This window comes from Pempheris klunzingeri, chromosome 9 (assembly GCF_042242105.1).
Source record: "Pempheris klunzingeri isolate RE-2024b chromosome 9, fPemKlu1.hap1, whole genome shotgun sequence".
Lineage (NCBI taxonomy): Eukaryota > Metazoa > Chordata > Actinopteri > Acropomatiformes > Pempheridae > Pempheris > Pempheris klunzingeri.
In genome coordinates, this window is record NC_092020.1 from 3,505,959 (window position 1) to 3,529,989 (window position 24,031).

At 44.8% G+C, this 24,031-nt stretch overlaps 2 protein-coding genes across 2 annotated transcripts; both read left to right on the plus strand.

Annotated features, from left to right (window-relative positions):
* Positions 1-1,341: 1,341 nt before the first annotated feature.
* On the plus strand, positions 1,342-18,936 carry ppp2r2ba (protein phosphatase 2, regulatory subunit B, beta a). The gene is made up of 10 exons (XM_070836581.1): positions 1,342-1,411; positions 9,046-9,143; positions 9,985-10,150; positions 11,007-11,119; positions 13,630-13,807; positions 13,923-14,087; positions 16,166-16,335; positions 16,905-16,996; positions 17,091-17,214; positions 18,025-18,936. Exons 1-10 carry the CDS (start codon positions 1,342-1,344, stop codon positions 18,178-18,180), a joined length of 1,332 nt encoding a protein of 443 aa, XP_070692682.1. The 3' UTR covers positions 18,181-18,936.
* Positions 18,937-22,081: 3,145 nt separating this feature from the next.
* Positions 22,082-23,404, plus strand: gpr151 (G protein-coupled receptor 151). Its single transcript, XM_070837464.1, has one exon. It carries the CDS (start codon positions 22,082-22,084, stop codon positions 23,402-23,404), a length of 1,323 nt encoding a protein of 440 aa, XP_070693565.1.
* The last annotated feature ends 627 nt before the right edge of the window (positions 23,405-24,031 follow it).

The window sequence follows — 24,031 nt, forward strand, 5'->3', positions numbered from 1 at the left end:
CTGGCCCTCTTTGTCGCTCTCTCCTCTCCAGTCTTCTAGTTCCTAAACTCATCCCTCCCTCTCTGTCTCGCTCTGGCCTCTGCGTCCTTCTCCACTCTGGTTTCTCTGAATCTGAACTTCACGCCCTCTCTCAAGTGTTTGGACAGAATTGTGCCAAGTCATATGCTTCCTATACCCCAACTTATAAAGCCCCCATTGTCTTCTCCTGGCATGAATAGCTGCTGTTATGGAACTAGATGCACAAAGGAGAGAACAGACTCATTGCTCAGTTTGCTGTGGCATCCTATAGATGCAGCAGGATGGAGGGATGGTGATGGAGGATCTACCAGGCTTATGAGGCAACCTGCTATGTGTCCATAAGGCGGCTGTAGGCTTTGCACGCACAAGCGTTCATCCCTGCACGGTGTCAACTCCATCTCTGTGGTGGTGGTTCGAGAGAGCGTCACATTTGCAGGGTTTTTTTTTTTTTTAAAGAGCCAGCCGACAGGCAGCATGGGAGGGGCCCTCCTCTGCTGAAGCGCAGCAGCAGTAGGTAACCACAGTACAGCTCTGCGCTATCGGGCACAGTGAGTCAGCTGTGAGCTGCCGGGATCGCAGGCACCGGCGAATGAATGAGGGAGAAAGAGAGAGAGAGAGAGAGAGAGAGAGAGAGAGAGAGGAGGGAGAAACCTGCAGGATCTGGATGCAGAAAGGCGAAGGTGCCGCTGTGGAGATGGGCCGAGCTGAGAGTCTGACACGGAAATACTGAAGTGATCGGAGCAAGCTTGTTGACGCATAATCCCACCCGCCCCGCTGGCACTGGGAGGGGGCAAATCTAGCCTGCCTGAACTCAAATCCTCCAAAAGAGATTTACAGAGTGCGCTGCTGCGGGTTCAGACACCTTCAAGAGGACGCAACATTTCTTTCCTTTTGGCCAGTTCTCCAGGCGCTCTGTGGTGATGCTGAGCATATTTTATTTTTTGGGAGATACGCGTTCCTCGATCAATGATCTGAACCAGAGGACCTAATGCGGTGTCATAATTAGGGGTTTAAATCCACTGCTGGAATCGGCACTGTCACTGCGTCGCGGACGGTGAGCGGTTGGATGCGTCCTGAGGTGTGGACAGGACCTGCCCGTACTTCATCATCATCATCATCATCATCATCATCATCATCATAATCTTCATCCCCACCATCATCAGCATCATCATCACAGGCATTTGATCGAGATTGTGTTGATTACACCGGAGATCTGGAGCCATGACAGGCCCCCCGCTGGTCCCACAGCGCGCCTGCTGACGGTACCGGGCAGGATGGGAGCAGGTCTGCCGCTTTCAGGATCCCGAACCAGCCGATTTATCAATGGAGGAGGAGAGTGACACCCGGAAAATCAACAACAGCTTCCTTCGCGACCACAACTATGCAACCGAAGGTATTCAACCTGATTATGTTGAGAAAAAAGAAAAGGAAAGCACAATGACCTGAGGCTGTAGCTAGAGGGATGCTACTATCACAGCAAGAAGAAGTCACTGTAGAGGAATATTAAAGGAGCCAGAAAATAATAAACTAATAAGGAAATATCACTGTAAAATTGGCTCACTGTAACAGGCCTGGGTGATATAAACACATGTCTTTATATCAGGCTTTATAGTGGCACTGTTTGACCACCGTGAAGTGCATAAAAAGCACATTTGACCTCAGACACAGTTTAAGCTGCAATAAGGGTATCAGACAAATATTCTATTCATTTAACATAACATGGAGCTTTAGATTAGTCAGTGGTTTAGACAGCAAGAGACAATGAGGCGGCTTTCCCATCGTACCTGCTATTTTAGGATGATCACCCTGACCTGACGGGGAATCAGGGCTTTAATCTCTTTGGACTATGAGCAGCAGTGGAATAAAGCCTCCAGTACAGCTGGAGTCTATGGTGAACATGTGATGGAGTTAAAAATGCTGAATTAATGATGACAAAAAATGTACATTTCTCATTCTGTGTTTAGTTGCAACACAGAGACAGAGAAGGTGGCCTAATTTCAAGAGGCAGCACACTGAAATATGGATATCTCTCTCTCTCACTCTCACACACACACACACACATTGTATCTTTACTGTACTTGCTCATATCTGGACCTTTGAACAAAAGCTGTTTTCTGCCGCCCCACAGCCATAAATGCTGCTCCTGCACATGTGTGTGTTTCCTCCTCATTGACCACACATCAGCCTCAAGATTATCGGCCTGTTAACTGTTTGATGCTTAATGGTTCCCTTATGTTCCACCAATCAGCTCCACCTGTCCTCTGCAAGCTGCTTAGACCATTGATCAACATAAAACATTGATTTATAGGTAAAAGCTTCCATTAATCTCATTATAACCTCTGTCTCCATTTACCGGTAATGCAGATTGGTTATGGACATTTACTGCTGTGCTGATATCAGTAAGATAATAAAAACTCTGAGGGTTTTATTCATACCTTACTTATTACACATCATACCTGTTTTATCACAGACTAATACAAGATTTCAATCAACTTCTATGTGCATATGTGGTGGGTCTGTGTTCCTGATTAGGTATTGTACAGGCCTTTGTAATAAGTACAGTCAGTGGTCTTTGTTGTTCAGTTTGAAGCATTGTATTTTTTTTTTCAGTGTAGCCACTTTAATAATAATCTCTGCAGCCTTTAATTCTTTCACACCAGAGACATTTCACCACCCACTTACCATGAGGTTTGAAAATAGAAAATCCGACAAAAAAGAAACATATCTAAGTGTGAAATTAGATGATCAAATAGGACGTCTTCGCACATGATCAGAATTGAACAGACTAGAACGGACAGAGGGATGTGGAGGGTACACGGAGGTTGTTGGAGGGTATGTGTGGCTGCAGGGTGGGTCAGAGCCTCCCCAGCTTCTTCCATTTGCCATCAGCTCAGGTTACTGACGCCACTGCAGGTTGGAGGAGAGACAAAGTCAAGGCTCAGAAGGCAGAAAGTCTCATTGTCACAGTTTGTCCGCCTGCTTTCCTCAATGGTTTTTGTTATTTTTCTTTACAATATGGGAGGGCATCATCATTTGCTCCGCTCCTGCGCTTACAGATGATTCCCTGTCACTGTTAAACACACAGTCACTGGTTCTGAGCGGGGAAGAAGTAGAGTGGGGGTGGGAGTGGGTGTGATGGATACCTTTGTTTGATTTGTGCGCTGAGATGAAGAGCAGTAGGGGATCTTCCTCTTACAGCTCCTCTCTGTCTCACTCTTTCACTCTGTCTCATTCATTTGATCAGGACAAAGTGGATGAGAGTTACACAGGGTGTAAAATGTGTCTCCTTAAAGCAAAGAACTGTCTGGTCTGCTGCCCATCTGTGCTTTTCACACAAGAAGTGTCTACTTTTGTTATTTTTTATTGCTGTAATTTATGACTGATCGTCACACCTCACATATCATGAATGAGTGTGTGTGTGTGTGTGTGTGTTTGTGCCTATTCACTCTCTGGCCTTGTCTTCTAAGTGGTATGAAGTCAGTCTGCAGCCAAAGATCATACGGGCCGGTGTCTGGCTCCATCGCCCTTCCCCATAAATCCACCAAAGTGCACATGTTCCATCAGGCCTGGTCCATTCAGACCACACACACACACACACACACACACACACACACACACACACACACACACACACACACACACACACACATATACACGTATACACACAGAAGTCCCTGGTAGGGATTTCCCTCAGGCTATGCTTGCCCACAGTAGCAGGATACTTTAATGATGTCACATTTTAATGATGTCACTCACACTGACCTTTGGCTTGCACCAATCCCACGCTTCAGTGGGTGTGTAGGTGGTTACGTTGACTCTGTGTGTGTGTGTGTGTGTGTGTACATTACATGCACACGCTGTGTGTGAAACTGCTGGACATTCATTCACTGCTTCTCACCCTTAAAGCAAAGTTTCCAGAGACATTGTTGTTGTCTAGATGAAAGAAAATGACATTACAGCCTGATTTGCATTCACCGAGCGCCTGCAGATGACACACCACTAATGGTGTTAGGATGGATGGTTTGTGTCTCACTGGAGCTGTGTGTATCAGTGTGTGTTGAGTCAATGGACTGTTACGCTCCTACAACGTGGGCCTCAGTTAATTGTCATAATGTGCACCTTGGATGTTTCTATAATGGATGAGATTTTCAAATCGCAGAACACCACCACTAAAAATGTAAATAGCTCCCTCGCTGTGAGACAGGACCTAACCTAATGTCTGCTTTGGTATTGATTTCTGCTCCTTTACAATTTAGCCACCGGAACAATGACCTAAAGATCTATTGGTAGGACATGTAATCCCTTCCTCGTTCTCTACCCTACCCCCTCTTCCTCCCATTCTCTCTCTTTCTGCCTTGCTGCTTATATATCTGTCTGATGCGAGTACAAGCTTGTGTGTGATGTGACCCCTCTAGCCCCCTGCTGAATACTGATGCAGTCCCGTAACGGAGAGCTTGCAGCCTTTATTGCAGCTGCTGATGAGAGCAGAGCAGCGGCTGGTTTTCTGTGCCAAGGCAAACGGCCTGGGGCCACACTTTAGGACCCCGGCATAAAAAGACTTAGCCCACCATACCCCCAGGTCCCATCCATTATTCACTACGAAACACTCAAAAACGTCGAACCCCGCCTCGGCACATAGCGCAAGAAAGATAATGTCTATGTGTGTGTGTATGGGGGTGGTGTGGGGGTGGCGGGATGCTTAATGGCAAGCTGTGAAGTTGGGGCGAGTCACACTCCTTATTCAGCAGCTGCTTTCATCCCCTGATTAGCTTCTTATTAAGTCTGCAGCTCCATGAAAATTTAATGAGAATTTATTAAAGAGTACCCGTGGTGTTGCTACTGTAGGATGATTACAAAAATATACTGTTTCTCAACTGGCTTCCTGGTCAGTAGATTTGAGGTGCTGCTGTGATAGATGTTCTTTATGTGGGTCATTGGTTGCACTGCTTGCCTGAAGGCTGCGCAGTGTTTGACCTTTCTGGACTTAATAATGGGGTACATTTGTAAGTTTTGATAGCTAATTCCTGCGTCCTGTCGAGGAAGCGGCGTCACTCGGAATCTTTCATGTTTTGGTGATAAGGTCACTGTAGATACAGAATCTGTACAGCAGCCATCGGGTCTTTGATTCACTCCAGCCTTGAAAATGGGAAGATGAAAGGGATTTCACCAAAGCAACACAGACAGGCAGATAGAGACAGAGCTTTTGTTTTGGTGGTGGATTATAATTCTATGCACCCCCGCTTTCCCTCCACCCCCCCTCCTGCATCTTCAATTTCTAAGAGAATACCAAATAACAAGCGTTTGGAAGGATCCTTCTTGGTGTTCGTGCGCACAGGAAATCGATTGCTGATCTCGCTGCTTTTCACGACCTCTTCTCGTTTCGTCCTGTCCTGTATTGTGTCTGTAGTCAGATGTGTGCCACGGCGAAGTGTTAATGAAGTGTGAGAAGTGAAGCAGTAACACGTCTCGCCCATTTCACCCTCAACTCCCTGGAGTGTGGGGATACAGAAAAGCAAGAGCGCACGAGCACGCACGCACAAAAAAAGAAAGAGTACGCACACACACACTCATTCTGTCTCATTCTCAAGGGGCTGATCCTGGAGAAACCAGGTTAATTAGCTTGTTCACTCCAGATCTTACAAAGAGTCATGCTCTTCAGATGAAGAGAGCTGCATTGTGCTCTGTTGCTTTGTGTGCAGCTAATAAAGCCTAATAAACCCTTAATCATACAGCTGGGTACCAGACCAGTAGGTAGCAGGGTTTATTTAAAATTTTGATTGATCTCCATTGTTGCTTGTCTGAAATGGAGCTGTTATCAGCTGCTTATTCAACACAGATATGGTGAATCCAAAAAGCGCTCGGCCCTCGGCGTGCAGAGCTTGTGTTATACGCACGCGTGTGTTCATGTTCCTAAAAAACAAAAAAAAGATTGATACATATCATTGATTGAAGCAACGAGAGTGGCGAGTGAAAGAAAGTGCGAGAATGGACCTGAATTATCCCCCAGCCTGATCCTTTGACGCAGGCAGCTCAGCACAAGTGCTGTAATCCTCTCCTCTCCTCGTCTATCGCTAACAAAGCATTTACACGACACCATGTTGCTCACATCCCTCCCTCTACCTGGAATTACTGCACTCCACTTACGCAACTAGCTTTCCATGCAGTCACACCATTTTGGGTCCATCTGTCTTACACAACACTCCAACGCCACAGGATCAAGCCTCAGTTTGTTTTGGTTTTTTTTGTTTTTTTCACCCCTGACAGGATTATATGTTGTCTAGAGGTTAGCCAGGGTGCTCCTATTTTGGTGTTTGCTTGTGTCTGTGCCGATGGGACTCACTGTACAAGCTTTTATTGACCTACTTAGAGCAACAAACCTCCCTCCCCAAAATTTCTCTCCTCAGTCCTTTCAGTGGCCCTCTCTGGTATGCGTGATAGATGTTGCATGCTCAGGCGTCTATAAATACATTCAATAACCTCGCTCCCCACCCTGTGTTTCTGGCTACACGTGCGTGGTTTTCTTTCCAGAATCAATGCATATCTACGTTTCCATCCAATTGGTTGGACTCCTATTTCTATATTGCATTGCTGAGGGGGGGTTATTGAGGTTCAGATTGGTGAATAGCAACAAATAAGAGCTGTGTCTGTTCTTTTTTTATTTCAGTCGTAGTTACGCACAGAGCAGCAGGCCAAAAGGCTTGTCTGTGTTATTACTGGTGATGGATGTGTGTTATCTCGAGCATCCATCTGATGCATCAAGAAGCGCTGACCTGTCTGTGTCAGACCTGGCTGGCCACAGGATTTATGGGCTTCATCTGGTTATGGTCTGCTGATGAAGCTGTGTGTGTGTGTGAGAGAGAGAGAGAGAGAGAGAGTAAGTACACATTTGATCAGCCGAATCACCAGCCTGCTGCTAATTCCAGTCCACCTTGAACTGTCTGATGCCCACGTAATAAAAAATCTGATGCGATCCAAGCGGAAATCATTGCAGAGACCTCGCCCACCTGTGACTCCGCTGCTAATCAATTTCATCCTTGTAATGAAATTTTATCTGAAAAACAAAAAAACTGTGTGTTGCCGTTTGAACACAAGTCTGTGAGTAGCTGTGGGTGAATTGACTGCCTCGCCTGGTTTGAATACATTTGCATGAGGAAAAACTCATTTCGGGAAGCATTCCATCATGTTACGCGCAGTTTCAGCTTCACTGGCTCTCCTAGCTTCTCCATTCAGTGAGATGATTGAAGGATGTATCCGTGTGTAAACTCGTTAAATGGCATCCATCAATTACTGTTTCTCCTCAGTGACTTAATGTGTTGATGATGAGGGAAGGAGAGCGAAGAAGGGGGGGAGGGAGTACAAAGGACAAAAAGAGAAAAAGAGAGAAAAGCTTTGATTCAAGAATGCTGACTGCAAAGCCGATTCCATTCGATTCACACCAGTAGCTTTTGGGCATTATGGTGTCAAGACACTATTGTGTGTGTGTGTGTGTGTGTGTGTGTGTGTGTGTGTGTGCCTGGGGGGATTGCACTACACATCTCTGTGCATGCAAATACAGAAAGAGAGATAACTGTATCGCCCTTTTTTTTTGTACGTGTGTGTGCTTGTGAAAGTGTATGCGACAATATGGTGTGTCAGTGGGGTACTCCCAGGCTGTAATTAGGTCAGAGTGTGTCTTCTCTGTGAAATATTATTAGTTTCTAGACTCAAATATGATAAAGATCACCCCCTACCTCATGTCATTATCAGCACATGGTCATAAAGAAGCCCTCTGTGGCCTTTCTTCAACAATTAAATGAGACAAGGAGTGGACACACACACACACACATTTGAAGACATGACGCTTAGTCATTTCCACCATGTACAGCAGCTTTGTGTGAAGAGATGAGCTTGTCTACAGGGACCGTATTGTCTGAAGTTGTGTGCTGCATTGAACTGCACACACTCCCCCAGATGCAGTAGCAGGTTTTCACTCTATTGCAGCACTCGCTCTGTCTGCTGAATTACAGCTAGCATCAGCAACTAAGTCTGAGAGCTATTGGCACACACACACACACATATACACCCCTCCGACTGCCGCTAGAGATGGAAACGGTCTCCATAGCAACATTCCCCTCTCCTGTTCAGCGCTCCACCAGTAGCAGGTCCACAGAGGGCGTGGGGGGTACAAAACAACAAGCTCTCTCTCTTTCTCTGTCTGTCTAATATTATTGTTACTGTTAAACAGAGGGCTAGCCACTGCTGTGGTGTGTGTGTGTGTGTATGTGTGTGTGTGTGCATGTGTGTGTGACAGATACTATGCTGTCTTTTTAGCCCAGGGCTGTATAATAATTACAGTCACCATTAGCCTCTCCTGAATCCAGGCAGATGTATGTCTTTGAGGAGGAGAGGAGAAGCTACCTTAAGGGTAGGTGTCTGTTATTTACTTATGGTGAAACTGTGGCTATGCACAGACATAATTTACAATGGAAATGGAGCAATTTTGTCTTACTGCTGTTAGATGTTTGTCATCCTTTTGGTGTACTGCAGTGACTGAAAGTTGAAAAGTATGCCTCACATGCATTGACATATATCAGCAGCGAAGAAGTGGTTTAAAGGTTTATGACTGTGTTTTTTAACGAAGGAGCAGAGGAGTCACTGAGCAGCACGGGGTCTTGCAGCCAGGAGGGGAGAGGTGAATGGCATTATTAGAGTGGCGGCGGCGTCCTTTCAAAAGCAGGAGTGCAATTAAATGGCACCGATTGGCTCACTTCAATCAGACGAGGGGCTGAATTAGTTGATATCATGCAGTGACTCATCCAGTGGCTTTTCTTAACCAATATTTCATCAGACGAGGGTATCTATGTCAGACAGTCCTCTGAGGGTTTGTCCCGAGATTCCCCTTCCCTTCCCCTGACAGGTTTTCTAGAAGTCACTCTACCAGATCTCACTGAAAGCTCTTTCCTTTTGTCCGACTGATACCTTGACAGCTTTTTTGCACGTCCTCACTGACATTTTCTCCGCCTGTCTGCTCTGCTTCCTGTGTTGCAGCTGACATTATCTCAACGGTGGAGTTTAACTCATCGGGGGAGCTGTTGGCCACCGGGGATAAAGGAGGCAGAGTGGTTGTCTTCCAGAGGGAGCAGGAGGTAGGAAATGCCAACAATGCAACACTAATGATGCTGCCCTTCTGCTGAGCGGATTTGACAGTCTTGAAACGTTATCAAAGTTGGATCGTTTGCTTTAAGATAACTAGCTAGTAAATGGGTTTATTTCAAAAAAAGGATTGCTGGCTGGAAATTCAGCAGTAATATCTTAAAAAAATCTCAATTAGGAACTTTGGTGGGGCACATCAACATAAATTAAAAGCACACAAATTTATTCTGAATTCTACTGAAGAAACGATAAATACCAGATGATGAAAAATATTTCACACTGAATTGCAGAGAAATATGTGCAAATGGTGCAGGCTGCATCTAGAATTTTGCATTTCATGTAATGAAGCACCCATAAAAATATCTTAGAATTGAATTTCAATTCATCGTAAATGTGCCATATAGCTGCAAGGAAGAGAGCAAACAAAAGCACATTTACCTGCAGCCATGCTAGCAGCTCTGTGAGGCTGTGCTGATGCTAACAACGTATGCTAACAGTAGCATGCTAATGAGCTCAGAGTGACAATGCTAACATGCTAATAATTAGCAAGTACAATGTTTACCATCATACTTTAGCATGTTAGCATGCTAATGTTTGCTAGCTAGGACGAAAAAATAAGTAAAACTTATGCTGATGGAAATGTCCTTAGCTTTGAAAGTGTTTGGACATAATAAATCCGCAGCTAACATGGCTACTTGAAGCTATTTAAGGGGAGTTAAGGTACATTTACACATCTGGTCTCTGTAGCACATTTGTGTGAAACATTTTTTTAATCCTCTAGAGTCAAACAGGTCAGTCCCTCACAGTGTTTCTCTCTCTGGCTTCGTCTTGCAGAGTAAGAGCCAGCCCCAACGCAGAGGGGAGTACAATGTTTACAGCACATTCCAGAGCCACGAGCCGGAGTTTGACTACCTGAAGAGTTTGGAGATTGAGGAGAAGATCAACAAGATCAAATGGCTTCCTCAGCAGAACGCCGCCTACTTCCTGCTCTCCACAAACGGTCAGTAGGAGCAACACCAGTGGCAAAACAGTCAAAGACACCCTTAATCTGTCATGGGAATGTGTTTACGTGTGGGCGTTGTGTTGTTGTCAGTCAACAACAGCATCGACCAAAGGCGTGACTCATTCCTTGCTTTGCAGGATGGTCAGTAAAAGGATACGTTATCACATGAAAATGTCTTTTTTACTATTTGTGTGAATGTATTGGTGTTTCCCTTGATTTAGCAACTGCCACCAGCAGACGTGTTCCAGATTGAGAACTTAATGCATGGCTGCCACAGCCAGAGCGCACACACACACACGCACACACATCAAAGTATGTGCCAGTGCACACACACCATATATGCATGCTTACTCGAACGGACACACACACATCAGCAGAGAGACGTCTTGCAGATTGCGGGCTTCATGCATGGCTGCTACAGAAGTGCTAGCGGTGGCTGGAGCAGATGGTGGAGGGTCCTGTGGAGATGGCCTCGCTGCTCTGACACCAATATTCACAGCGGAAATTAAAAGAGAAAAAAACAGGCAACAACCTGACTGCCGCCGCCACCGCCATCCCCTTCACTAGACCGAGAAGATGAGATGTAACTGGTGTTTGTGTGATGCAGAATTGAAAAGCGTCCAGATGGCTTTTTCAGGGGGAGCGTACACTGCAGCAGGGAAATGTAGTCAACTTGTAGATTGATATCAGCGACATCACAATGTTCACAGGAGCTGCCATTCATCATTCTCGCTGGCTCCTGCCCAGCTACATGCCAGATTGTCTGCCCAACCCCCCTGCATCCATCTTGTATCTGAGATTCACTGTAGTGAGCCATGATCTAACTGTAGTTTGTGTGATGTGTTCGCCACAGACAAGACAGTGAAGCTGTGGAAAATCAGCGAGAGAGACAAGCGTCCAGAGGGCTACAACCTGAAGGATGAAGATGGACGGATCAGAAACCCATCGACCATCACCTCGCTACGGGTAAGAGGTCACACAAAACTCTGGATCAGGTCCAACACCACCCAAAATGTCACATGGAGCCAGGGAAACGGCTATGTGTCTTATGATATCCTTTCAGATCTCTTTTAGAGATAGAGGTAGAAAAAGAACACTTATAAGACGGCAATAGCAATGTTTTGTCCTATGGTGTCCTATAAATGTGAAATATGAAAACGTGCTCTATTTCCATAGATATTTGATAAAAGTAGATCATTTTAAATCTGCAAAGTGCCCCGTGAACTGTATATAAAGCAGTACTGTAAAAAGCATTATGGTCTGTGATATTACACAGTATATATATATATTTTAATTTTATATATTTGATTGCATATGGATTGTATGTCTATGAGAACCTACGGAAAATAATCCTCTACTGATTTCTGTGGTAACACAAAGAATTATCTAAATAATTTCACATTCTCATGTTTGGAGCAAATTAGTGTGTTTCCCAAAATGTCAAACTAACACATCAGGAAAAGCACAGTGAGAATTGGTGTTTTAGAAATTTTAGAAAAGCATGTTTATAAAAAAACATAATCATAGCAGACATTTCGTCATAGTAGGAGACCACAGGTGTTGAACCAGCATGCATAATACCAGGACTCTGAGACCGAAGCAGCTAAATGGAATTCAGCCATCATTCATTTTTGAGTTAGCACCTGTGCTTTAGCTGCTGTTTCATGTCAAATTGTTTCCTGTGACAAAGGTCTATCCGCAGTTTGCACATGGAGTAGTCTGAAGTCTGAATAAGTACAGCTCAGATAAGCTGATTAAATCAAAATGTAGCATTCAGTCATTATCCTATGATCGCCTTTAATCCTGCGTAAACTTCTTACCAACACATACTGTGTGGCTGCACTATGTTTGTCAAAGTTGATACAGTTTCCCTTTTACAGTGCCTGTAGAACATATGCTCACTGTCTGAAAAATGACTCTAACACCAGCAAACATACAGTGGTTGGATAATTGTAAACTCACACTTGCAGAGGAGAGTGAGAATGACTGATCGATATGAGCACTGAGGTGAAGACCATGAAGGAATCATCCTCTCTGTCTGTCACCCCCCACCGCCCCTCTTATCACTCCACTACCTCTTTAATTTCCACACAAAGCAGGCAGGCACATAACACTGTGTGTGTGTGTGTGTGTGTGTGTCTGCCATAGTAGATTAGTGCTGTGTTCAGCGTGTCTGTCCCTCTTTGTCTGGCTGGCCAGGGGATCATAGCAACCTGGAGGACGGGCCGGGACTGTGGCAATCCTGTTTAGAGGCTGTGAAATCAGCGCGGGGGGAGAAAGTGGAGGACGAAAGGAGGGGAGAAACTGTTTCCAAAATGTAGCCCAAAAATCAAAAAATTAATTCTCTTTGTATCATGTAAAGTCCATCATCCAGTTTCTCCTTGTTAAGGAAACTGCTTTAAAATTGTACATTGTGAAAAGAGTATTTGTTACTTTTTTAAGACACAACTATCTAAATTTGAAATATTCTGTTTTACCTGCTTTAAGAGAATCTGTAATTTCAAAAGGTGCAGGAGCAAGCTGAACAGTGTAAGTGTCAGTGTTGGGGGTTATGGGTTAATACGGTCCATGTCTCTCTGGACAGCCAGTGAAAGACATGGAAATGAAGTGACACCCATGGAGATACAGCAGCCTGCTGGGCTGCCATGTCTCTCTGTCAGTGCCAGCAACGGACGAGAGAAAAAGGGAAGAAGCAGTCGATTTGTTCTCCTCTCTCGCTCCCCTCCCTTCTCTCTTTGTCTGGGTTTTATCTGGCCAACGGGGGGCTGCATGCAGACTGGTGCTGGGCGTCTTTGAAGCCGGTGCAGCACTGTGTGTAAGTGTGTGTGTGTGTGTGTGTTTGTGTATGTGTGAGCCCATCTTAATTCTGCAGAGTTCAGTTATCATTCCTCAGCAGGGCCTGGCGATGCCCTCGGGCCGTCTCTCTCACCACCTCTTTCGTTTCCTCTCTTTTCTCTCTTTCTTGCACACACACAAACAAGAGAACAGGAGTGACTTCTTCAGCACTTACATGTGAGAGAGACAGAGAGGGAGAGGGGGAGGGAGAGAGAGAGGTGAGATCACCGAGTACCAGTGTAGCAAACAGATATTCTCAGTCTGATTGAAGCAGCTCATCAAACAGCCCCGAAGCACCTCAGTCACTGTCTCTGTTTCATTAAGATTTGTGGCGTAAATGTCATATGAATCCCTAGAGTCATCTAGTTGTAGTTCAGATACACACACACACACACACATACATATTCAGCATATACACACACACACACACAAAATGCATGCACACGAACAACCATGTGCATGAACATTCATGCATACACAGATAAATATCTAAGACGGCCTCCAGGAAACCAGCATCAAAGTCCACAAAATGTTGAATCAGTGTTACAAAATACATCAAAGCCCTTTTCTTGCATATTTTTCTGTGTTTCTCCTTTTCCCCTCTCTAACTGTTTTAACTCCCAATCTGTTTTCTCCATTAGGTGCCTGTACTGCAGCCTATGGACTTGATGGTTGAGGCTACAGCCAGGCGCGTATTCAGCAATGCCCACACCTACCACATCAACTCCATCTCTGTCAACTCCGACCTACAGACGTTCATCTCCACCGACGACCTCAGGGTGAACCTGTGGAACCTGGAGATCACCGACCGCAGCTTCAGTATCCTGATACCTGAGCCTTTATTTATGTTTAGGAGCCATCTTTGTTTGCATAAAAATGTGTTTTGTCCACTAAATGCCCACAGTGTGGTTGTTCCTTAGTGCCTATCTCTCAGACATTGTGGACATTAAACCAGCCAACATGGAGGAGCTGACGGAGGTGATCACCTCAGCAGAGTTTCATCCCCAGCAGTGTCACACCTTTGCCTACAGCAGCAGCAAGGGCTCAATACGTCTGTGTGACATGAGACAGGCAGCGCTCTGTGACAAACACTGCAAATGTGAGTATCTTTAGAGTGTATCATGGGAAAAATGAGAAAAGAGTGACACGGAGGAGCCAGTACTTATCTTTAGAGATTTTTCATTTATATTATTGTGTTAACTATTTTTTTTATTCCATTTATGCCTCATTGTTTATTGGTTAACAGAATTAGCTGGATTGTAGCAAAGACTTTTTCACATTTTCTTTAACTGTTATATATTCTGTATATTTACAGTATTCTCTATATTCACTGAATACTTATATGAATATATATCTATATCCCTACTCTATCATCTAAAAATTACTTCAAAGTCTTGTTTCTAGAGAGCTTCTGCATAAAATCACCTTTGCCATGAGCTGAATCTTTATTTTATTTTAATGAACTCTCTTTCACCATTAGATCAGTCACTTTTGGATATTGAGTCTAAAAAAAACAATAGAACCAGTGTATAATTATGGAACTGATTTTCCCTCACAGTATGATAAGCTTTAAAGAAAATGGGGGGGTACAGAATGATGGAACAGGAAAAAACAGAAATACTTGTTTGCAAATTCACACTCAGCGCTCTTCAGCTCCACCTTTGTGTGGCAGTGACACGCAGACTTCCCCCTGCTCAATAAATCAGGACTGATAACCCATCAATAATTCTCCCCATGTGTTCCAAACAATGGATGGCCTTCTCTAAAGCTTAACATCACATGCGTGCACCTTGGTTGAATGAATAATGAATACATTGACATTTTCACTGGGAAATCAATGGCTTAAGAGCAATCACATTAGTCCCTCATGGACACACCTTGTTGTTCAATAATGTCAATCATTTCCTCAGACGTATTGATGCGCCCACTGGACCGTGCGCCAACACGGCCTGTTGAGTTTTACATTTATTTTGGGGGGCGAAATAAGAAAATGCTTCTACTTTGGAGTTAATTCTAACTTGTGGTACTCACAGCTGCTCTCTGATTGTACGTGCCTTTACTTGACAAGTGCTTACAGTGCACACAGATGCACTCACAGAGTAGGCAGGTGCTCTCATTAGCCTCAGGACAGGTCTGTTAATACTGACCCACTGTCTCACAACATGAACGCCTATGGCTCAGAGCGATGTATAATGCCCTCCCTCCCACACACACACAGCTCCTCCTTCCCTTGACATCCACACACACACACACACACAGTCATACTGTATCCCCTGCCATACCTGTAAATCTGGGAGGCCGCTGGTATCAATCAGCGTTAGCATGAGGATGGATGGAGGGATGGATGAAGGGATAGGGGAGGACTGCCAAGCGCTGAGCCCCAGGACAGAGGGAGAGGGACCAAAAAGCCCCCATGCTGACTCCCCAGGGACCCTATTATACACCAGGAGGGAGGGCAGGGACACACACACATACACACACTCATATAAACACAATCACATTTTGCACACACCCACGTATACATAAACATTCACTGACACACACACAAATCCAGCGGGGCTCAAATGGGCCCAGCACTTTGACATTGATTTGTTTTTCTTATCCCTTCCTCATCCCCCCATTTTTTCATCTCTCATGCTGCATCCCTTGTTAGACTCCCCGTTGACACTTCACAGAGCTATTCTCCAGGCCTCAGCTGAGGAGGAGGGGAGGGGAGGGGGAGAATGGTGGGGGGATATTTGGAGAGATGGAGAGCAGAGAGGAGAGGAAGGGTGGGAGGAAAAGAGGAGGAGGAACAATAACTTGACAGCTAACGATGGAATGCCTGGCTCTCATCCCCAGCGTGCTGGCCTGCACACAGATCAGCAGCTGCCAGAATCAATATGAATCATAACCAATATTTACCCAGCATGCTGACCCACGACTGTCTCCCTAAACACACAGAGAAATAATACTGTGAAGAGATGCAGCTGCAGCAGCAAACTCAGCATCCCGGCATTGTTGTGGCTGTTAACGCTAGCTAATGACAGCCCCCACTTCCCCAAACAAAATTTGTGTTTTCTCTCTGTTGTTGATTAAAAGACTTGCGGCAGGACGAACATCTCTTTTAACCAGTGACCTCCTACAGTGTTTTATCTGTCAGGAGATAACTCGTTTTTGTTGTTGTTTCTCTCGCAGACTTTGAAGAGCCAGAGGATCCCTCCACTCGCTCCTTCTTCTCTGAAATCATCTCATCCATCTCTGACGTGAAGTTCAGCCACAACGGGCGCTACCTGATGACAAGGGACTACCTCACTGTCAAGGTGTGGGACCTTCAAATGGAGAACAAACCGCTAGAGACGTACCAGGTGAGCTTTCATCATGCTTTTGTGCTCCTGCTGGACAGTTTGAAAGCGCCAAAGATAACAGCTGGTGAAGGCAGCAAATAGGCTGAGACCAAATCAAAACGTATTGATTTCAGACTAATAACGCAACATAATCCTGTTTCACTGTCACCCTGCCAATCTGTAACCGTGTCATCTTCAGCGATTACCCCAGGAGGGCTTATTGAGCCCACTGTCCGTAAAGAGACAGATAGCTGCGATGCTGTTGCAACCTGAAGGGCAAAACCACCCCCTGTGTGGTCACCGGGGTCACATCCTCCCTGTGTGATCAGGGGCCATCGTAGGGCAGGTCATGATTGATAAGACCATCAGCTGGTCTCGAGGGATTCTCCGCCCAATTCCAGATCCGCCTCCACCTGCTGCCTAGTATCTTAGCGTAGGTCACCAGCTCCAGGATCTGGGATTACTGAAAGCAGAGCATATGGCGGAGCAGCTTATGCTTGAATGGCAATGTGACGAAGTTTAAATGCTGGAAAAGTGTGATCATCATCCACCAAGCGCCTTAGACATCCATGTTTTCTTTTGTTTTTCAGGTTCACGATTATTTACGAGGCAAACTTTGTTCTCTGTATGAGAACGACTGCATCTTTGACAAGTTTGAGTGTGTCTGGAATGGGTCGGACAGGTGAGATTAATTTCTTATGCATCCATCCATCCATCCATTCGTCCATGCATCTGTACATCACAATAACCCTCCGCTCTTCTCTGCTCCTCCTCAGTGTCATAATGACTGGCTCCTACAACAATTTCTTCCGAATGTTTGACCGGAACACTAAACGAGACGTCACACTGGAAGCGTCCAGAGAGAACAGCAAACCCAGAGCCATTCTCAAGCCTCGCAAGGTGCGCCGCTGCTCATCAGTACAAGTGACCTGATATCTGGAAGTCCTATGTTTAAGGCAGCTGGATTGGCTGTTTTACTTTGCCAGGGTGTCTTTACTATTGAGGAAAACTTAACAGGCCTCCACTTGGCTTCAAATTTTAGTATTTTTAGGTATTCTGATCACAGTAATCTTCATAGATGTGTTACCATACAAGTAATTATGATGGTGTCCAGAAACTACACATCAAAATACACCTGCTGTTGAAACATGATGCATGATAAACAAATGCCGAATGACTTGTTCTCTGAAGGTTAAAGCTGCACAAATCATTTTATATGAGTAATGTGTCAAATGACTTTGTAAAGTGAAAGGGATAACGGTGAAACACCTCATTGTTTTGGTTGCACAGCCCTCAACGATACTGTTTTGGTTCACTCTCCCCGCTCTTGTCAACCCTTTATTTCTAGCCACAGCAGAATGCTGATCCATCAAAAAAAGGCTAAACTCACTGTGCGCTACCTGCTCAGCAATGAACAGCAGGCTGACAAATTTAGCAACTAGCTGGTAAACATAGTGGAGCATTTAGCAGCTAAAGAGCCACATATTTCTGTTCTTCTGAAAGTGTAAATTGGCAACTGTGTAACACATTTGTTTTCCCTATCAACGTTATGAGGTGATAATATGTCATTGTTGTGTTTCACAGTCTGTTTTGTTGCCCCAAATTGGCAAAAAAAAAAAAAATGAAAACTGCTTTAATATGACTAAAATCAGTGTTCATTTGCACACTCTCATATCTTAACGTCTCTTTGTCCTGACTGTTGTCCTCCAGGTGTGTGTAGGTGGGAAGCGTCGCAAGGATGAGATCAGTGTGGACAGCCTAGACTTCAGCAAGAAGATCCTTCACACTACGTGGCACCCACATGAGAACATCATCGCTGTAGCCGCCACCAACAACCTCTACATCTTCCAAGACAAGGTCAACTAAAGGGCAACCTGTCCCTGCTGACCCCTGACCTGCCACACGGGAGGTGCTGCAGGGAGAGGTGGGGCTGGAGAAAGAGAGAGATGGAGCCCTTATCTAATCCTTCTCCTCCTCTCCCTATGTCTGCCGCTCTGCTGAGGAAGTACAGAGAAGAGTATCCACTGACTGAGTTGGGAAAGCGGACAGCATGCACAGTGGGAAGCGGGAGATTGATACAACTTGGATGCAACTTGAGGAAAAATTGCTCCTCGAAATCAAGAATGGACTTGCATTCTTCAACGTGACTTCTAATTTAATTTATTTAGCCATGCGAACACCTGGAGAAGTGAATCCTGTGCGTTTATGCAACAAGAGAGTTGCTGCATGAATGAAAACATGATGTAGCAGCCCTCTGGACCCTGAGGAAAGGGGTTGTGGGTGCACTGAACATAAAGTAGAGCACACTGACAGGAATCTAGCTTACGTGATGGTGGCTCACTGTCGTGTAGCAACAGTGCCCCCTCTCTTTGAATGATGCTCATGCTACGGCGCATGTGATCAGCCCGGCGGCCTGCAACTGAGGCAAAGTTTCGGACAGCGCAATCTGCTGCAGGGTTCCTGCTAAAGAGGAAGAGACTGTTAATCTGACCCCCAGAAACTGAGAGCTTTCTCTGCCTGTGACACATCAGGGTCAGTCTGTCTAGTACCAATTCTGTGTCTCCCTGGTGAGACGGCTGTAGTCTGTAATGTGAATGAAGCCCCACCAGGCTGTGTCCATGGTTTTATTTAATGATGTTGTTTTATTGAGTCCTTCTCTCGGTCAGTGAGTCTGTTTAGAAGCTGTGGTGCCTTCTTTTGGTATGTGGGGGTTTGATGTAGTGGGAGTGGGAGGGGGGAGGGGACTGAGTACAAGGCAGGAGTGTGAATGTTTTAAATGAAATGCTAACTTAGGAATTTTTCTTTTTGTTTTTTTTTTCTCCCCTCTTTCTCTTTAAACAAAAACAAAACAAAAAAAAGCTCCACTGAGGTCCCAAGTGGAGAAAGTGCTTGAAGCAGAGTAGTCAAGATTCAGTTATAGCACCGGCTACATGCTTGTGAGTTCAGGGGATGACGCTGTGACATGTACAAAGTAGTTGTTGCTCTTATCACGTTGCCGTCTGATGTCAGCAGTTTGCAAGAGACACGACAAAGCCACATCGATTTAGTTTTTTTGCAAAAAAATAAAAAATCTGAACTCCTCACCACATTTTTTCCTTATTTGGATAGTCCTGAAAATGATCTGTAGATGAGAGAACCGTAATCTTTTCATGTCGAATTATTGAACAGCTTTCTTTGCATGTGTTGGATCTGATTTTGATGAAACTGACAGCCTGCATATTGATATTTGAACATCTACAGATCATGTGAGGCACTATGCAAGTAAAATACTTGGCTTTTTGCCGGTTTAAAAATGTTTGATTTGAGATGGCTGCTGTGCCCGTCCATGTTCCTCCTCTGGCTGAAGATGGGTAACATGGAAAGCCCACAGCTTGAGTTTGAGCATTTGGCTCTGAGCAGTTTGGAGATATTCACTTGTCTTAGATTTGTTTTAAGAGTCAGCTCCCATAAATGAAAGCAGTCAAAGGTCTAAATGAACTCTGTGAAATCAGGGAATTATTAAGTGTGATTCCTTTAAACAGTAATGTCTTCTAAACAACCTCCTTTGTGACACTAATTGAAACAAAAAAAAACTTTTATAGCTCAGAATGTATTGAAATGCAATTAATTACCATGCAGTCTTTATGCTTACTGGACTTTCTTTGAATAAAAAAGAATAAAGATGTGCAAGTTCGAAATGTGCATTGTTGGACCTCATCTGTTGAAGCGATACCTGTTTAATCCTGACTGGTCATTTATGCTTGTGATGTAAGGCTGCCCTCTTGTGGTTGAAGAGTAAAACGGCGCAAGACAAGAAGCCTGTCATGTCAACATTTTCATCAACTAGACACAGCGGACAGTTGACAGTATCAAAATGTCCTTTATTTCTTTGAATTCAAATTCAAAATAACGTTATTTATCCATTATTTGTGTAAAAGCATCAGTGCGTGCAGAATACATAACTGGACAGACAACAGAGTGCAGCTTAAAATACTTCAAGGTGTCCAGCAGTAGGAATACGTGTGCTTAAAAATAAATAGATAAGAAATAGGGTTCACCCCCCGCGAGCTCTAGTGGAGGTTGGCACAAAGCTTCACATGGGCCACTTGGTCCATGAATGGGAATGACCTGCATTTTCAGCCTGAGGGTCGGTGGCTGCAGTAGTTGTGTGGTGTGTGTGTGTGTGTGTGTGTGTGTGTGTGTGTTATCCAAGGTTGTTTATAGTCATTTCATTTTAGACTGTCTGCTCTAGATGCTGCTTAGTGGTTCTTAGTTTAGTCCGATGATTTTGCTGCTCAGTCTGTCTTATACTAATTATTATACTAATTTCCCATTGCAAGAGCAGAGATGCATCTTTCAAATAAAGGTTGCTGAGCCACCCCAAGTGTAGGTGAGTGTGGGGCAGCAGGGGAAGAAGCCAAGTGCAGACAGACTAGGCAGGTAGGATGCATTTTGAGGTATACAAGCTTACAAACAGGCAGATACAGGTTTGGACAGACTTGAAAGCAAACACACGAGGCAACTGAAAGTTAATGATTTGACAAGCGACTGGGGAAAAGGAGCTGGTATATGTAGCTGTAGATGCTGATGAGGGAATGAGATGCAGGTGAGGAGGTGGGTGAGGAAGGCCAGGCACCTGCAGAGCAAATGAGTGAAGTGGGAACAGGTGTGTAGGTGTGTGGTGGGGAAGGAGGGAAAGTCAGAGGGCATCTGGAATGGTGGAAATTGATAATGAAGTGGACTGAGGAATTGGGAATGTGGCCCAGAGGACAATACAATAAACCTAAATGACAAAATCCTTCTGGATGCTTCAGATGTTATATTTCATGCTCTGTTTGTAGAAAATCATAAAATGCCTTTGCTACAATAACACTGGGTTAAAATCTTTCATCAACAGTTAAAGGGAAATTTTGCCACGTTCATGTGTTGATGGTAAATGTAGTCAATTGAAGCAATAGATACCCCAGTGCACGCTATATTGACAGAGAAAGTGGAATTCTCCTGCTCGCATAAATGCATAAATGAATATCCAAGCCGGCCAAAACATTGTAACTGTATCCTCGTCCATAACATCCTCTGCATTCATATTTTTAGATGCCATTTTTGCTGTTAGATACTTCGCAGTCTGAAATACACGCAAAGAGAACAAGGAAGCTGAAATAGCCTGTAGTTCTTCCTGCCCACCAAGTACGTCACTGCAGAAGATAACTCAGCTTTCACGGTAAATATAACACGCACTGAGATGTTTATCGCTTGACTACAGTTGACAACATTTACCATCAACACTAATTGAACATGCAAATAAAATGGTGCCGAATTTCACTTTCAGCATTAATATCTCTAGTGTTAGTTTTCTGCTTCCTTACTGTAATGGCCACTAATTCACAAACATTTACACAAATTAGAAATCCAATACATTCACCAGTCGTACTGTGCACATTATGCACAGTTTTTCTAATTGGCCCCTTGAGGCTGTACTCTACGCACATTTTGTCAGCTGGGAACAGCAGCTGTCAATCACACAGCATCTTTATAACCAGGTGCAGAAGCTGCATCATTGTGTCTCAGGATAAAGCCGGGGACAGACAGGAGCTCCACTGTGATCATTGATCGTCGATCGATACCGTCTCTGATGCGATTATTCTAACAGGTTCAGATTTGGAGATAGATACATTCAATCTTTTAAAGCAATTTTTGGAAATCTTCTACCCAGAACCGTCTTTCGTCTCCCTTGACTTTTCATAGATTTTCCTCTCAAAACAGCACTCTGTCTTTTTTTGTGGGGGAAATGGATAAGTTAAGTGGGAACAATGCGACAGTGGTGAACAGCTCCATAGATAAGTGGTCATTCAATGACCGTGGCTCGTACCAACACTTTGACCCCGGGGAGCTCAGGATCCTGGTGCCAGCTATTCTGGGAGTCATCTGTGTCTTGGGTGTGGCTTGTAATCTCACTGCGATGGTCATCTTATTCTCCAATGCTCATAAAGGCAAACTATCTCTCATCAACTCCCTCATCTTCAACCTGATGTTTGGTGACGGACTGGTGCTGGTGTTCACGGTGCCCTTCAGAGCTGCCTCGTACTCCAAAGCAAGCTGGAATCTGGGCTGGGTGGTCTGCAAGACGGCCGACTGGTTCCTCCAGTCTTGCATGGTGGCGAAAAGCATCACAGTGGCTGTCATGGCCAAAGCGTGCTACCGATACGTGTCGAACCCCACCAAGCAGGTGAGCATCCACCTGGGCACCATCCTGGTGGTGTTCTTCTTCATCTGGCTGTCTGCCTGCTGTGTCACCATCCCTCACTGGCTGTTTGCCACGCTGCAGAGAGAGATCCGTGGGCTGGTGTGTGTGCTGATAGTTCCTCCTCAAGCCCGGCATTTCATGTCTGTGTACGTCAAAGCATACCCCCTGGGGGTCTACTGTGCACCTCTCAGCTTTGCCCTGATGTATTTCTGGAAGGCTTATGGCCAGTGCCAACGTCGCTCCAGCAAGACTCAGAACCTGCGCACACAGATCCGATCCAGGAAGCTCACCTTGATGCTGTTTAGCCTGACTATGGCCATGGCTATTCTCTGGCTTCCACAGTGGGTGGTGTGGGTTTGGGAGCGTCATCTAGCAGAGAAAGAAATTGATGGAGCTCAGCCCCTCATCCCCTCTCTTCCCATTCTTCTAACCCTCTCTGCTCAGTTGCTCACCTTCTCTCTGTCCCTGGTGAACCCTCTCATCGTCCTCTCTCTCTCCGAGGAGTTCAGAGAGGGCTACAGGGGTCTGTGGAGGCGCCTCACCCTGCGCAAACAACCTCCTCCAAAACCTGGACCTCACAACCCCACAGCTCACCAGTCTCCTTGCCCCAGACCAGAGACGTCCGGCCAGCTGCAGGGGGAGAGGAGCCTTCGATCGAGCTCCAGCCAGGGTCCCAGCAGAGAGGCTCAGCTCCAGCCGGAGCAAGGAGGAGGGGGGAGAGAGGTAGACAGGGTTAGCCTCAATCCCTCAGATGGGAATGTCTTGCCTGATGTGGAGCAGTTCTGGCACGAGAGGGAGACTGGATCGCACACAGATGAAAATGATCCTGTGCCGTGGGAGCACCAGAACAAAGAGGAGAAAAAATAACCACCACCTTCCAGCTGATCTAACATGTCATCTTCAATACAGTCTTCAGACAGCAGCGGCTTCATCAACAGACCTCAGCTAAATCAAGTGCTTTGTGCTGCACTGTAAAACATTTGTATTCTGTCAACTGTGATTATGATATTATTCAAAGGTAAGAGGTGCATAATGTTGTCTTTTTATTGTTTAATGAGGAAAAACTAGATTATAATTGATGTAAGAGGACTTTTGGTGGCTCTAAATTAAAGCTTCTGGCAAGGATGGCAATGTAAATTCAGTACACAGTAGTTTTATATATATATTTTCAGTATACAATGTGGTGAATGAATATTGTAAGTTGCAGGGTTTTTTTTATGTATTTGGGCATAATACTGTCGTGTCCTCTGGAGAAAAGATGGAAATCTTGATCTGACATCTTCATTGGAGGTAAATGTTGACGCTGTAAATGTGTTTTTCAATCATGTGCAATCATTGTTTGTATATAGCCTTTGAATATTAGTGATGTTGAAGAAGACAGTGAAAGCTTAAGTGTTCCCTGTCTTCTTTCTGTGAGAGATCATTGTGCATCTAAATGACCAGTGTTTACAATAAAGACAATTGTAAAAAAAAAAAAAAAAAAAGTCACCCATG

Excerpts from the sequence above, each read along its gene's own strand:
- ppp2r2ba (XM_070836581.1), top strand. The coding sequence starts at position 1,342 with ATGGAGGAGGAGAGTGACACCCGGAAAATCAACAACAGCTTCCTTCGC. Across the intron at positions 11,120-13,629 it reads CGACCATCACCTCGCTACGG|GTGCCTGTACTGCAGCCTAT; the intron begins GTAAGAGGTCAC and ends TTTCTCCATTAG. Across the intron at positions 16,336-16,904 it reads AACCGCTAGAGACGTACCAG|GTTCACGATTATTTACGAGG; the intron begins GTGAGCTTTCAT and ends TTTGTTTTTCAG.
- gpr151 (XM_070837464.1), top strand. The coding sequence starts at position 22,082 with ATGGATAAGTTAAGTGGGAACAATGCGACAGTGGTGAACAGCTCCATA.